The sequence below is a fragment of the Malania oleifera genome, chromosome 2 (assembly GCF_029873635.1).
Source record: "Malania oleifera isolate guangnan ecotype guangnan chromosome 2, ASM2987363v1, whole genome shotgun sequence".
NCBI classification, from domain to species: domain Eukaryota; kingdom Viridiplantae; phylum Streptophyta; class Magnoliopsida; order Santalales; family Ximeniaceae; genus Malania; species Malania oleifera.
In genome coordinates, this window is record NC_080418.1 from 68597262 (window position 1) to 68613504 (window position 16243).

General features: G+C 36.7%; 1 protein-coding gene across 14 annotated transcripts in view; it reads left to right on the top strand.

Moving 5' to 3' along the window:
* The first annotated feature begins 1978 nt into the window (after nucleotides 1-1978).
* The window catches only part of LOC131149508 (probable bifunctional methylthioribulose-1-phosphate dehydratase/enolase-phosphatase E1 2), a 66308-nt gene continuing 52043 nt past the window's right edge, over nucleotides 1979-16243 (top strand). For 9 of the 14 annotated variants that reach the window (XR_009135230.1, XR_009135231.1, XR_009135232.1 and 6 more), the window contains exons 1-4: nucleotides 1979-2415; nucleotides 10224-10271; nucleotides 12708-12772; nucleotides 12943-13493. Coding sequence is in view for 8 of the 14 variants with exons in the window: in XM_058100004.1 (XP_057955987.1) it covers nucleotides 12759-12772; nucleotides 12943-13493 (565 nt within the window). In the remaining 6 variants the exon portion in view is untranslated. Of the gene's footprint in view, nucleotides 2416-10223; nucleotides 10272-12707; nucleotides 12773-12942; nucleotides 13494-15708; nucleotides 15800-16243 lie in introns of those variants that run through there. The other 5 variants (XM_058100005.1, XM_058100012.1, XM_058100014.1 and 2 more) reach the window with 5 other exon arrangements.

Sequence of the window (16243 nt, forward strand, 5' to 3'; positions counted from 1 at the left end):
TACAGTAAAGTCTTACCATTTGTCTTACTATTTCCGCTCTAACTCCAAAAGTATTTGATAATCCTGTATATCTCTCGAGTCTCTGCTTAACAACCTGTTTTACCACTTCTGGCCAACTACCGAGTAATTTATTAATGAAGACTTCTTTCGCGTATGCTTGATCTTGTGGTCCGAGCTTGTAATACCAATATTAAAATTCACAAAGAAACTCTTCAAAGTAACACATGTCACAGATCTGAATCTTTGTGAGAGTCATTCTAGCCTTTTCAACTAGCTGCTATGATAGCAATTACTAGTGAGTATCCTACAAACTCCTGTTTGAGGAAATATGCTATGATAGCAATTACTTCTTCTTGAGTTTTGATGGTGTTTATGATAATGATACTCACACCTGAGTTCCTTTGAAGTATTTCCCAAAAATCTCCAGCATTTTCTCTTAGTGTGGCTACTGCAAATTTATATGCTTACTTCACTGACCAAGATTAGATTCCTCTGCTAAGGATATGATATCTAATATCCATAACCCAATCATCAATTACAACTACAGGATCCTTTTCACAATTGAGTCTAAGGATTGTTCCATTCTGGGGTACTCCCTCTGGAACACTTTTTCTTGGCCTGAATTCCTCCTGAATTCTGCTTGGATAATTTAAAATAGACTCCTATTGTTTGTCATGGTCTAGAGCAATTCCTTGAAAGATAACTTCTTTCGCTCTCACAGTTGTGGTTCCATTCTTAGGGGCTGCCATACTGGCTTTGCATCCTAATGAAACTTCTGGAAAACTCACTTACACAGTTTCCCTATAATTTGATAGTCCTGCTCCTACAAATCCACCCCTTGCAGATCCCTTATTGGTTCTTGCAAGAATTTTTTCGGCATTGGCTAGTTTCTTAGCCTTGAGATCTTCTATCTCATTAAGCCTTTTATTGATTCTGTTTTGAATTTATGAGACTTCATTCTCTGTCCATTTTTCATGATGTAGAAGTTTATCCAACTCCTCCTGAGCATTCTGGATATCTTCTGTTATGTCTGACAAAACTTTTGTTTTATCAATGTCTCTGAGAGCACTCTGAACCTCCTGTTCATGTGCATTTTCATAGTCTTTAGCAACATATCTTCTTGATATACTGCTTCTGACTTGAGACGATTGAGGTTCTTCTCCTTTATTGAGAGTTTGAATTTTGTCCTCATAACTTTTCATTATTTCTCTAATTTTATTCGCGATGGATTGATTTTTCTTCATCTTTGAAGATTAATGAGATCTTGGCCGTTAGATTCTGATCCTAGAGTTCTGTGGAGTTGTTTTAACTGCTACTCACACTGCCTAATTCTAGATTGATAAAGACTAATCTGTCTCTCAATTTCTATTAGTTGTGATTCTAGACCTTTCTTAACTCTCTTTAGATCTATCACAATAGGATCTGATTCAAAATTATTGTCTTTAGAAGAAGATAGTTTAAAATATTTTTCTCTCCAAATTTTTTTCTGTTAAGTTCTCATAAAATCTTATATTAGATCTTATTGAAGTCTTTTGATAAAAAAAGTGACCTTTGTTCTTTGTTGCTTCTGCTGATCATAATACCATATTTCTCCTCTCGAGAAACACTAATATTAGGACACAAGCTTTGATATCAATTTTTCACGAATCTCTATTGAACTCAAAACTGAGACAATAATAACAAAGAAAAAAGAAAAATTAATTAATAAAAATTATTACCTTATCTTAATCCTTATCTTTTGAATTTCTAAGACTTCATTTTTTTGTCCATTTTTTACGATGTAGAAGTTCATCCAACTCCTACACAAAGCTGTATCTGAAAGATTACTTGTATGAGACACCTAAAGATTCGAAATCCAATTACAGTTATACCCCTGGATGTAGGATTATTTGTGTAATTTACCTTTAAAAAAGTATGCAAGTTGACATTAATATTCATGTTGAAGCACGTGTTTTTGAGGAGTGACGAGTGTAGGAAGAGAGGATGCTGATGGCCGCAAGCAATCCCAGGTGTGCAACACCAGCTCCGCGGGCGAGGAATGGCAACCGAAGAGTTCGCATAGGCACAAGAGAGCCCTTGGCTTTAACACCCGTCTCCTTGTATTCTCCAAAACCCTCTTTGGCACTTTCCCATGTCTCCCTTGGACAATCCCTGAAGCCTTCTCATCTCCCAATTTCCCTCTCTTTCTCTATCCTCCACTGCCATCAACCATTTCCATCTCCTTCCACGCCTGTCCCTTCACAATACTGCAAAATCAAACCCCATAGTTTTTTTCTCCCACTGGCTTTTGTTCTCAGCGGCACTCTCTCTCTCTCTCTCTCTGTTTGTGCGCGAGTGCTGATTTACGGTTTACTTAAAGTTTTTCTTAGAATTCAACTGTGATCAGCTCTGCAAAGCTTGCACAGGACTGCATTAGTAAGTACATGTCTTAAAAGCTCTCCGTCTTTAAATACTTTAAGAGCATTAGTGTAGTTAATCACTCCAAGTTTTCTCCGCTATATTTGGGAATTTTCGTGGGAATTTATATGTTGGAGGTAGTCGTATTGATTGGCATTTCAATTCGGACTATTGCAGTACTGACTCGTTTTGTGATGCCTGTGATAATTTTGTACTTAAATATTAAGTGACGCATTCATGTTAGGAAGCAAAAAGAAGGGAAAAAACAAGTATTTTTGGATTACAGGTAATTTGAATATATCAATTTATTGTAATTAATAACTTCTGGCATGATTCCAACACTTTCCGATGCAGCCCGACACGTTTTTGGATGCAGCCATAACACTTTCTGAGGCAGCTAGACATGCCGTTCGTGTTTTTTTTTTTTCGAATTTTTTGTTAGATTACTACCCATTAAATGAATGTTTTTATTATCCTTGTTGCTGGTTGTTTCTTATCTTTTGCTATTAGGCAAATTTTTTTTATAATTGGTGATACTGTTATGATTTTTTTTTTTTTTAATAAATTCAATGGATACTTACATATGTGTTGTGTCAAATTACAAAATATGAATGTGGGCTATGATAGTAGATGACATTTATTTGTGGAGTATACATTAATTATTGCCTATGATTCATCATAAATGTACTTTACCACAATATTTTACATTTAAAAGGAAAAAAAGTAACACTAAATAATCCCAAATATATATATATTTAAATTAATTAATTGGAAATATCCCACCATGTTATTTATATCCTTGTTTTTATCTTTCTGAAAATTTTTGTTCCTCATGTTAAAATTGTGTCATGTTTGTGTAGTGAGTTGGTATTGGTGCTTCGTAGTTATAATTCCAAACAAAATTGCTTTGTGACTTGATGTAGAATGATATGATGAATGTTAGATGACAGTGACATGTTTTTGACAAAATTTGTTATGTGTCTACATTTAATGCATGATTATATATGTGTAACAGTAGACTCATAGTGTGCTATAGTTTTAAAAGGCTTTTGAACCCTGGGTTGAGGCTTACAAGAAAACTTGGTCTGTTGGAAAATAATAATGTAACTCTCAACTTATATGTTTTGTTTGAGTTAGCAGCATTGTTTCAACATTCTGCTTCAAATTTTTTTTTTTTTGAAGGAAGACAATTTTATTAAAGTAATAAACAAAGTACATAATATAGGGGACAAGGAGTCCTCTTTGGATAATAAAAGATAGTACAAAAAATTGTAAACTACTAAAAGAACTAGGAAAAACAGTACAAGTATCAATTACAGGAGTGCTGCTCGCCAAACTATTGGGAGGTTGGAAAGTGATAATCCTTGAAAAAATCCAGAGAGTGAACCCTAGGGGCTGCAATGAAAGTCGCTTTATCCCAAAGCAATCGTGGACAGGTTGAGCGACCTTAAAAATCCTAGCATTCCTCTGAATGCACAGGGTCCAAAAGATGGCAAAGATAGCCGTACCTTTTTAGTTTCTATTCTTTCAAAACCCTAGAAGTTGACCAATACAGGTCACCTATCTTTCTTGGGGCCACTCACTGTTCCCCCGCAAAAGGAAAAAGGGCATTCCAAAGCTTTGATGCTACCTTGCAATGCAAAAAAAATGGGCATTTGTTTTGTTTCTTGCATAAACATGAAGTGCATGTTAGGACTGAGAGCTTTATGGGTCCTTGTCCTTTGAGGAAAATCCTGTGTGTTAATCCTTTCTAAGATCATGGTCCAACCAGAGGCCCAAATCTTTCCCAAGGACCTTAGCCCTCTAAAAAATGTGGTTCCAAGGAAAAAAGGTTGCCTGGGAGGTGGGTGGGGGGAAGGTTTTAGAAGGTGAGAAAGAAAAGATTTAGAAGTTAATGTACTCAAGGAATCACCCTCCCACGGTCTCCCATCCACTTGAATGGTAGGAACATGTTGGTCTGATGAATAAAGAAGGATAGTGAGCTCTTTAACCTCTCTTCATTGAGATCCCTAAAGAAATGGAAATCCCAAGAAGTAGGATCCCCCTTAGAAGAAATTAAGGAGCTTATGGGAGGTGTTATGAAGCAATGAAAGCTTGAACAAACGAGGAAATTTCAACTTTGACAAAGATTCCCTAACCTACACGTCATCCCAAAAGCGAACTTTTTTTGCCATTATCCACTTTAAACCAAGTAAGAGGAAAGAATAGACAAGTATGTGGGGCATGATTTCTAGGGGCACACATGAGAGGTAATGCCACTGAACATTCTACTTCATTTTTTGATATAGGTTTTGGAGGTCAACTTAAGTTCAAAGCCCTAGAATAAGCAATTGCTAGTTGGAAGGTGGACAAATTTGGCCGGCCCATTGAAACTACTCTCTCAAGTATTTTCTGCCATTTAAGACACATATGGAGCTGTTGACTGGCATTAGAGGTTAATCCATGAGGTTGGTATGAATTGGTGGCATTTTTCTTGCTTGCTGAACAAGTTTCCTTTTTGGGGTTTGAGATGGCAATGGTATGTCTGCCGTTTTGTGCATTTCGACATAAAGATTTGCTTAAAGATTTGAGCATTCCCATTTTCTTAAATAAGATTTGAAAGGGTTACTTCACTGGAGAGGAAAAAGTAAGATTCTTCCCTTTCAGAGTGATGTATAGGGCATTACTCCTGTCATTTATAGAACAACCAAACATTACTCGGAAAAAGTGAGATTCTTCCCTTCCCTTCTTCCGGGAGTAGGGCAAATAATTGCTTTGACCTAGTTCATAGTGATGTATGGGGCATTACACCTATCATTTCTCATGCTCATTATAAATATTTTGTGACATACATAGATGACTATAGTCAGTATACTTGGGTATAGTTTGTGCACTATAAGTTTGAAGTCTTTGCTGTTTTCAAATTGTTTCTAGCATATTTTGAGAATCAATTTAACACTAGCATTAAGACTTTACGATCTGATTTTGGTGGAGAATATATGTCTCATGAATTTCTTGAGTTTCTTCATCACAAAGGAATTGTTTCTCACTGCTCGTGTCCTTATACGCCTCAATAGAATGGCGTGGCTGAGCGCAAAAATCGACATTTGTTAGATGTTGCTAGGACCTTGTTACTTGCATCTTCTGTTCCTCCTAAATTTGGGTTGAAGCTTTAGCTATAGCAACATATTTGATTAATAGGTTGCCTTCTAAAGTGCTAAATTTTGACTCTCCATACCATCGTCTGCATAAATAGCACCCTAGCTTTCTTGACTTACACACTTTTGGCTATGTCTGTTTTGTGCATCTACCTCGACATCAACGTCACAAACTTTCTGCACAATCTGTGAAATGTGCATCTATGGGATATAACTTATCTCAAAAAGGATTTGGGCTATGATGCTTCTTCCAATAAATTTCATATATCTCATAATGTTGTTTTCTTTGAGCATCAATGTTTCTTTCCTAGTTCTCTTACATCATCTCCTGCAGTTTTTGTTCTTCCTCACTTTGATGATTTGATATGCCCTCTTGAACGCTTCCAGCCTGGTTTTGTGTATGAACGCCGTCAGCCCCTTCCTGAGTCTGATCTGCCACCTGATCCTGATCTTGTTTTGCATCCTCCTCGACGATTTGGCCGTGCTTCTTATCCACCAGATAGGTATGGCATCCCTCATACCTCTTGCACGGCTACCTTATCAATTGTGTCGATTCCTAGTTCCTACTCACAAGCTGATAAACATGAGTGTTGGAGAAAGGCTATACAGGAAGAACTTCAAGCTCTTCAAGAAAATCGGACTTAGGACATGGACCCTTTTTCTTCTCATATCAAGCTAATTGGGTGTAAGTGGGTTTTTTTTCTATGAAACTGTGGCCCGATGGGTTTGTGGACCGTTATAAGGCTCGTTTGGTTGCCTTGGTAACCTCCAGGAGTATGGGGTTGACTATGAGGAGACCTTTGCTCCTGTCGCTAAAATGACCACTGTGCATACTATTATTGCTATTGTAGCCTCTCAGGGATGGTCCTTTTGCCAGATGGATGTGAAGAATGCATTTCTTCATGGTGATTTACAGGAAGATGTTTACATGACACCTCCTCCTGGTCTTTGCTCGTTGTCAACATCGAATGTGTATAAGCGAAAGCGCTCTTTGTATGGTTTGAAACAGGCTCCCAGGCTTCGTTTGATAAGTTCTAGGCTACCTTACTTTGGTTTTCTTTCATCCAAAGCTAGTATGATTCCTCATTGTTTCTTCGTACAACTTCTGTTGGTATCATTCTTCTTCTGGTTTATATCGACGACATTGTCATCACTGGGACTGATTTTGCTCTCATTGATAAGCTTAAGCAGCATCTTCATGATTCCTTCCATATGAAGGATCTTGGTCCTCTCTGGTATTTCTTCGGCTTGGAAGTTTAGTCCAATTCATTTGGGATTTTCTTGCATCAGTATAAATACACGGAGGACTTGATTTCCTTGTCTGGTTTGCAGGACTCATCTTCAATGGATACCCCTTTGGAAGTGAATGTCAAGTATCGACGTGAGGAGGGGGGATCTCCTTCTTGACCCCATGGTGTTTCGACAGTTAGCTGGTAGTCTTAATTATCTCACTATTACACGACCTAAAGCATTCTCTAGTGTCACGGGATGACTATTTTCACACCTTTGTGAAGGGCCGTGCAGCGCTAGCTAAAGCACTCTTATGTAACTAGCCAGCCTATTGTTTACAAACATTCTTTCGCTAAGCAATCATGAAAATAGTGGCAAGCAAGCAGTAAACATTGAATCTACGCAATTCATTAACAACACCTCCGTTGACATTGTGTGTTTAGTGAGGGAGGCTGGTAGGCTAAACACGTTGACAATAGTTAGTGAGTTTTACAATGACTGATGAACACTCATCCTCCCCTAAAGATGTTTTTATGCAATTATCAACTTGGCACTAGGAAACATCAAAGTGACCGAGGAATCATACTGTCTTATTTGGCATACAATGAAACAAATACTCGAAAATAACCCTACACTAGTATTTACATGATGGAAACTAGGGGTGAGTATAATTCGGTGAAAACCGAATTAACCAAACTAACCGGCTGAAATTGGCCGGTTCGGTTCGGGTAAAAATCCCGGTTCGGTTATAATTCTACAAAATTTCGGTTAATCGGTTTCGGTTCGGTTAAGGGTAAAAAAAATTTTGGTTAACTGATTAACCGAATTACTAATTAATTAGATTTTAAATATAATTTATGAATATAAATTTTGCTTATGCAAGTACATTAAGGAGTTTAAGTAACCTATTTTGATTGTTTGTTCTATGGTAAAATATTATTTTCATTAATAAAATTAATAAATAAGGTATTTAATTAAGTTGGATTTGGTTTTAAAAAAAATTTATAATTGTATTATATTTCTAGCAATTAATTTTAAATGATTTTGGTTAAAATCGGTTAACCGAATTACCCGAATGGGCAATTCGGTCGGGGTCGGTTCGATGTCCTTCGTCAATTCGGTCGGTTCGGTTAATGATATTATTTAACTGAATTTTTCGGTTAACCGAACTGACCGTTTGCTCACCCCTAATGGAAACCCATTCCAAGCACACGAGACAAGCAGTCACATGCAAGCATAATGCCCTGAATAAGCTTAGCTCGTGACACCATGGGCCTTTAAAAAAAATAGGAGTTTGTGATCCCTCCCCACCTCAAATTTAGTTTGAGGGGTGAAGAAAGGATAAATATGAGAAATGGACCTCCACAGATTTCCTAAAGAACATCTTATACTAGCATTGGTCTCCCACCCATTCTCATGTAACTCAAACTTCTTATTATTCTATGCAAAGGGAAGAGTCTTCTAAAGGGAAGCACCATAACCATTTAGCTAAAAGAGCAGTGGTTTGTTACACTAACTTAGCAATACCTAGTGCCCCCTCTTTTTTAGACCTACAAACCTCTTTGTAGCTCACTAAGTGGTCCTTATGACCCCCCCACACCAGATCACAAAAAATCTCTCATAATTCTTTCAAGCTTACTGGCAATCCCCACTTGAATCTTGAAAATAGACAAGAAATAGAGGGAAATGCTAGAAAGACAAACTTGAATTAGAGTTACTCTTCTCACGAGAGAAAATAGCCCTCTTCCAACCATCTAATCACTTCGTCACCCTTTCCACTATCAGATACCAAAAATTCGTAGCTGTATGACTACCCCCCAAATTAACCCTTAGGAAAGTCAAAGATTGATCCTATATACCACACCCCACTTTAGTAGCCCACTTCCTAACACGCTCAAGGGGCACATCCAAAGCTGATAAACCACTCTTCTCCACATTAATTTTACGCCTAGACACCCTCTCAATAATTTGGAGAATATACTCAAGATTCTCTTGAAAGAAGGGCTATGATCATTTAGGAAAAAAATGGTATTGTCAACAAATTGGAGATGAGAAACCACCACTTCCTCTCTCTTCACTTCTAAACCTCTCACCAGGCCCCTCTCCGCATCCCTATCCACCAATTTATGCGATCATGGACCATTTCTTTTGATAAATTCAAGGATATTAAATCCTTACTTACTATCTCCTCCCAAGTTATTTTAGGTCTACCCCTACCCCTTCTACTACCCCCCACAGTAATTAAGTCACTCTTCCTCACAGGTGCACTATAAGGCCTACGTTGCAAGTGTCCATACCATCTGAGTTGTCCCTCCCTTATCTTATCTTCCATAGGAGCTACACCTAACTTAATTTATTGTAAGCTTTCTCAAAATCTAATTTGAGTACAGATCCCCGCTTCTTATTCCTATGTATTTTTTGCACCACCTCATTCATCACTTGAGTGGCATCCACTATTTTCCTTCTCCCGCAAACGCACTTTGAGCGCTAGAGATAGCATTAACGACACTGCACTCTACCTATTAGCTAAAACCTTAGTGATAATCTTATACGCACTAGAGATGAGACTAATAGGTCTAAAATTCTTTACCTTAATGGATTAGGATTCTTTAGGCACGCTTGTTTGGGAACTGTAATTTGACGAGTGGGCATCTTGGCATTCCTAGAGATGAAAGATAAAACATAGGCATCCCATTTTCCCCTCCTCATAGGTAAGTTTTTTGGGAGTTCGATTCCCAAGGAATCTTATTTCTGGGACTAAAATTGCCCTCCTTATTTTGGTTGGCTGGACATTAATGCTCCCTACTATTACATGCTATTATTACATTTAAAACAATAAATTATTCATAAAAAATAAATAATAATATTATTTTATAATTATATGATATAATGGTTAAAATTTGGAAACCTTTTTGCCCCCAATTATTTTGATTAATTGGCTTATTAAGTGTTGAATTTTTTAAACTTATGATGGTTGAAGGTTTTAGGACGTGGATATAATAAGTTAAAATTTTTGTAGGTTTTTATGTTGAAAATAGAATTATTCTTTCATATATTATCTATACAAAAGTTAATGATACAGTGGTCATCTTCTTGAAATGCTTGTTAGGATTTCCATGTTAAAACAAAACATGGGCATCTTTTGTACATTCTTGGGAATCTTACAATGCAAACCAAGTAAAGGAATTCCTATGAGGTAGGCACTCCATTCTTAGGAATGATATTCCTTGGAATGTTATTGCATGGGAATATTTTTGACACTACGAACCATACACACTCTAAGGTTACTATGATGATGGTTTGGTTATGCCAATTTCTGGGTGTGGCAATATTCTTTCTATTCTCTTTTTCCTTTGTTTTATATGTGCCCATATTCCCCTCAAATATGTTTACCATTAGTCAATTAACTAAATCTCATAACTGTTCTGTAACCTTCTTTCTTTCTCATTTTGTTATTAGGATCTCACGAAGAACAAGATTGGCACCATTACGATTTTGATGGCAGTGGTAACAGATCTAGTTCTTGTCATTTGACTTCTTCAATTCTTATTCATAGTGTTTCTTTGGATCTACTCGTTTGGGTAGAAAATAGAGAACGAGAACGAAAAAGAATAATATATAAGGAATTCTTGATTGGATCAAGAATCCAATTTTGGATTTGGTGTGGATAGAGGATCTTCCTATGTTGTACTATTCAATTTTTTGATCCATTCATCCCTTAAAAAGGTGCACCATGATTTTCCCTTGTGCAAGCCTATTTCTCATTTGAGTGTTTTGTGTGTCAATTAGAACAGTGTAGTATTTTATAATTAGTCAAGTCTTGTAGTAAATCATTGTTTTAAGAACTTGTAGCTGAGTTTGCTATTGTAATAATTATGTGGTGTGAGTGGGGCATTTTTATTTTTCATGTTTTTTTATTATTATTAATATATAAGATGGTAGACGTGGAGCTGAATGTATGCTCCATGAAATTGCCTCTTGATTTTTCTCTCTTTTTTCTTTTCCTTCTTCTTTTCTCCATCTCTAACTTTACATTTGAGCTCAATAATTTTGAGACCCTTCTAGTTTGAGTCTAGTTTCGAGCTCTAAATTATCACTAAGCTCTTAATTAATAGGATAGTGTGGTGGTTGGTGATACCATTTCTAGTGCCCAGTGGTGCGTTTTGGGGGGGGTGGGGGGTGGGGGAGAGGCAAATAGCGGATGCTATACTAGTCACCAATGAGGTGGTGGAGGATGTTTGTAGTAATAAGAAGAGGGGGTTAGTCTTTAAATTAGATTTTGAGAAAGCCTATGATAGAGTGAGTTGGAGCTTCTTGGATAATGTTTTGGAGAGAAAGGGTTTTGGTGAGCATTGGCGTAGGTGGGTTAGGGGCTGCTTGTGTAATGTGTGGTCCTCTACAATTGTTAATGGTGAGTCGATATCTTGGTTAAGTGCTTCTAGGGGCATTAAACAACGTGACCCTTTATCCCCCTTTTTATTTGTCATTGCAGGCTTGCAACTGATGTGTTGAGTAGGATGTTTGATAGGGCTATGGAGAGAGGGCTGGCTAAAGGTTTAGAAGTAGGGAGACAGGGAGTGGTGGTTTCCTGAATTTAATTTGTTGAGGATACCATTTTTTACCTTGACGATCATAGCCCGCCCTTCAGGAGAATTTTGGGTATTCTTCAAATTTTTGAGAGGGTATCTGGCCTTAAAGCTAATATGGGGAAGAGTGGTTTAGCTGCTTTCAATGGGGATTGCTATCAAGCTTGAGAGAATGATGAGAGAATTTCTATGGTCTGGCGGCCGGGATCAAGGGACCACTTAGTTAGATAGAGTGAGGTTTGTAGGTCAAAAGAGGAGGGAGGGTTGGGTTTAGGGAAGATGGTGTTTAAAACATAGCTCTTCTAGCTAAATGGCTATGGCGCTTCCCTTTAGAAGAATTATCCCTTTGGCATAGAGTAGTAAGAAGCAAGTTCGGGTTGGATGCGAATAGGTGGGGGCACCAATGTTAATTTAAGATGTACTCTGGGGAGTCCATGGAGGTCCATATCTCAGATTTATCCTTCTTTTATCCCTTATTCTAAACTTGAGGTGGGGAGGGGGCAGGGCACTTGGATTTGTTTTCGGAAATACCTTTGGATGGGTAATGCATCCCTATCTACTTCATTCCCTCATCTATTTCGACTGAGCTTTGAGCAAAATAGAGCCATATCATTCTTTCTTGAGAATTGAGTAGCCAATTGATTTCCTGGAATCTCCATCTAAGGAGACCTCTTAGTGATAGGGAGTTGGTGGAATTGTCTTCTTTGTTATCTCTATTGAATGGGAGTAATCTTTCTTTCGAGAGGGATGTTTGGTCGGATTGGTTGGATCAGTGGGTGAACCGGCGGTTGAACCGGTAATATTAATATGACATAGATATGTGTGTCTGTGTGTTTTTTTTTTTAACTAATGATAAATAGTACACCAATTAGAGATAATATTACGAAAGATGTTGGTGATAATTATCTATTAAGGTAATTACACAATAAAAAGTAATTGCTAAAAACAACAATTAAATAGAATTTGTAATTTTTTATTTTTAAAATATTCTTGAAATTAATATATTTATTATGTCATTAAGAAGTCAAAGAGAAAAAAAAAGAGTATGTTCTCCATTCAAAAATGTATTTAAGTAGGTGTCAAATGCATTTCAGAATATTTGGAAGCTTGACAACTTCACAAGTTGGCCAAGTGGTATTGTCCTACATTAACATTTTGTGGTGGCCATGTTCAAGTCCCACATACTGCAGCCTAGCTCCATTTTATGTATTTTTTTATTTTTTATTTTTTATTTATTCATTTTTTTTGTGAAAAACGAGTTGCCCCATTGGAGACCCCAGTTTAGACCAGGTCAAGCTGGTTCAGACTGGGTTGATTGGGTTGACACTGATTTAGAGCAAATTTGCTTTCTGGCTAGTGATTGGACCAGCTTGGTGTTTGATTCCACAGTTGAAGCAGGTCGGACTGGATGGTCTTGTCCAGGTACAATAAGAATTGTGAAATAAAAAATAAAGAGTGAAGTATAAAAGGGTAATGAATTTTATTTGATTGCTGTAGTAAATATTGTGAGCTGCCTTTTCCCTGTTTATTTCTCTTCTCCCTCATATGTATTTATGAATTTCTTGTGATTAGATTCTTTTGGTTTCTTCTAGATTCCAACGTATGGTGATGGGTGTGGAAGATGGTCATGAGCATTTGGAACAAAATAAAATGCTTCCTCCACCAGTAGGAGTCTTTCCGACTCGTGAGGAACTTCTCAAACATGTCCGTGACTTTGCCCTAACGCAGGGATATATGGTTTCTATTAAGGATTCTTCAAAAGATAGGTATGTGACAATTGCTTGTGACAGAGGTGGTATTTATCGTAGAAGGCTCAAAAATGGTGAAAATATGCGTAGAAGGAAAACTCCTACTCGCCTTACAAATTGTCCTTTTGAAATTGTGGGCAAGAAGGATTATGACTCATGGACACTCACCCTTAAACATGGAGAACACAATCATGGACCTTCAAAAGATATCTCTGATCACCCATCTTGTTGTTGTTTCACAGAAGAAGAGGTTTTGATTATAAGAGAAATGACTGCGACAGGTAAACGGCCGTGCCAAATTCTGAAGGCATTGAGGCAAAGGAACCCAAATTTAGTGTCAGATTCCAGGAATGTTTACAATGTAAAAGCTAAAATTCGTCGAGAGATTTCATCAGGTTAGAACTTATCCAATATTCTTTTAACATTTATTTTATCTTCAGTATCACCCCAAATTAAATTTCAATAGCTATTGGCCCCAAAATGCTAGTTTGTCATGCCACTTGTACAGATATTCTTAATGTTCGGTGTTTGCTCAGTTTGAACTAGGGCTTAAGAGAGGGAGTCCAACATTTCCTGTGTAGGAGTTGTCCGCAAATCACAATTGTGAGAGATGATGTTATTATTGCTAATTGTGACATATATATATATATATATATATATATATTTATTCTTGTTAACATCTTTTGCCAACTGTCATCTTTGTTATACCTTTTTGAGGGAGGGAGGGAGGGAAGGAGGGAACTTGGACTCAAGGGAGTAACTTTTCCTGCCTAAAAATGTCTCCCTATGATAAAGAGGGATAAAGAGGGCAGATAATGTTATCTTTTCGTTTTTGCAGCAAAGGCAGTGCTGTTTAAGGGATGCAACAATATGGGGTGTTGGATTCTAATGCATTCCCTGTAACCCCTTATATTTGTTGGTTTGCCATGTGCAGTGCAACATTTTCAGCATGGGAAATTGAGGTGGCTCGACTAAGTAGCATGCTTTATATAAAAATACTTTTTACTGTTGGTGCCAATTCTTGAAAATATGGCTCCTAGATATCAGAACTTATATTATTTCGGTTGGGTCTTCATGGATGGTTGAGTTGTCCATTTTGCTGATGAAAAAAATGCTTGCTTCTTCTTCTTCAATTATAATAAGAACAGCAACAACAACACTATTATTTTTCTATTTATGCCCCCAAGTTGTAGTTATTATCATTATTGTAGAGCCTGTTTGATATCACTGTCAAAAGCTATGAAGAAGAAAACCAGAAACGAAAACCTGCAACTTGTTTGGTTAGTATTTTTAAAGCTAAAACAAATTAAAATTTTGATTCAATGAATTTTCATTTTTGTATTTGAATGAAATAACAATAAAAATATTATTAAAATAATAAAATTACAAAATAATACAAATTGAGAATATATTATAATAGTAAAAGTCTCTTTGGAGACATTTGATAAAGAATATTATAATAAAAATAAAAATTACTGTAATTAATTTACTTAATTATTATATTTCAGAATTTACTTTAAAAGATCAATATTGTTGTACATGACAGTTGAAAAATAGTAAAAACATTTTTTAAATAACTTTTATTATTTATTCTTATTTTTTGAAAATTTAGCGATATTTTTATTTTAATTGTATTTCAATTCATATTATCGTTATATTTTAATTTCAGTTAAAAATTTTGTATAAAATGACTGACTTAATCCATAAAAATTAATTGGATGTTAAAGTATTCTGGAAATAGGTGTCAAAACAACTGAATATAATCTGGTTTTTAATTTTTTTGAAAACAGCTGAAAACTGACAAAAGAAATAGCAAACTGGCAACATAAATAAACACGTTTTCATAATCTGTTTTTCCATTGCACATAAAAGAAAACAGAAAACAGAAAACAAACATAATACTAACAGACTTGTAATTTTTGTTGTTATTATTATTTGTTTATCTTCAGTAATAATGGAATCCAATAATATATATCTTTTGTTTTTTTGGTAGGCTAATTATTATGGTCTCGAATGGCAGTGGGCACAAGAAAAATGGTATAGGAAGCCAATGATGCTTTCCAGAGTTTAAAATTTTTTCTTGGATGTGAAGATAGTGAAAAAGCTGCCAAGTATAGGAGTTGAACTAGAAATGGCTCAATAGTGCTTTGCTTGTATTGAGTGGGCTCACTAATCTAGATACGTTGCATATGCACTGTTGATTACTAGGTTGAGGTGATGTTAAAGCCTAACGTACATTGTTGGTCCACAAACTAAACCCCTGTTTGGTTTAAGAAATCAGGCCTTGAATGAAATCAAATTTTAGGAATGGAATTGTATTCCTAAGTTTGGTTTGCAGAATTAAAGGTGGAATCATGTTCCGACAAGATAAAGATTCATACGAGGCTTCGAATGGAGGAATCGAAGGCTTCAAAGATTTGAAGCTGATTTTTGGGTTCTTACGTTGGACAAAGGAGATGAAGGACTGAAGGAGACGAAGCTGTATGAAGCTGATTTTGGGGATTTCGAAGCTTCAGATCAGTAGATCGAAGCTGTACGAAGGAGATGAAGAGTGATTCGAGTGAAGAGGGAACTCAGCTTGCAGAGCACAACAGATCTAAGGCTTTGAAGCTGCTTTTTGGTTCTTTGGAGGCTTCAAATGACGAGATCTAAGCCAGACAAAGGAGAAACACACAAAATGGAGCAGATTCGAGGAGATAAGGTATGCACGCAGTAGTGTAAGGGGCTGTTGGCCATAACAGACGTTACCCACGTGAATTTTCTGCTCACCGCTAATGTGGCTTGTAATAGTATCGCCCACCTGTTTGTTTTTTGTTATGTCATAGCCGCTACGCAACTGCTGTTATTTAATACGATGGCCACTACCTCGTGTCATGTTTGGCCCTACGCTGGTCAATTTGCTATTCAGACTTTCAATGGCAGTTCTTTGCCAATAGCTGCTGACATAGATGCCTCTTCTAAGTTCACTAATGTGTTTCTTGCTCCTCAGCTCTTATATCTGTTGGTCAATTAGTTGATAACAATTGCGTTGCTAGTTTTTCTTGTAATGGTTGTGTTTTGCAGGACCAGGTAACAGGGGAGCCGATGATCGTGAAGGGACCTAAAGTTGGGCACTTGTTTCCGCTACTTTTGCCTATTCTAGCAC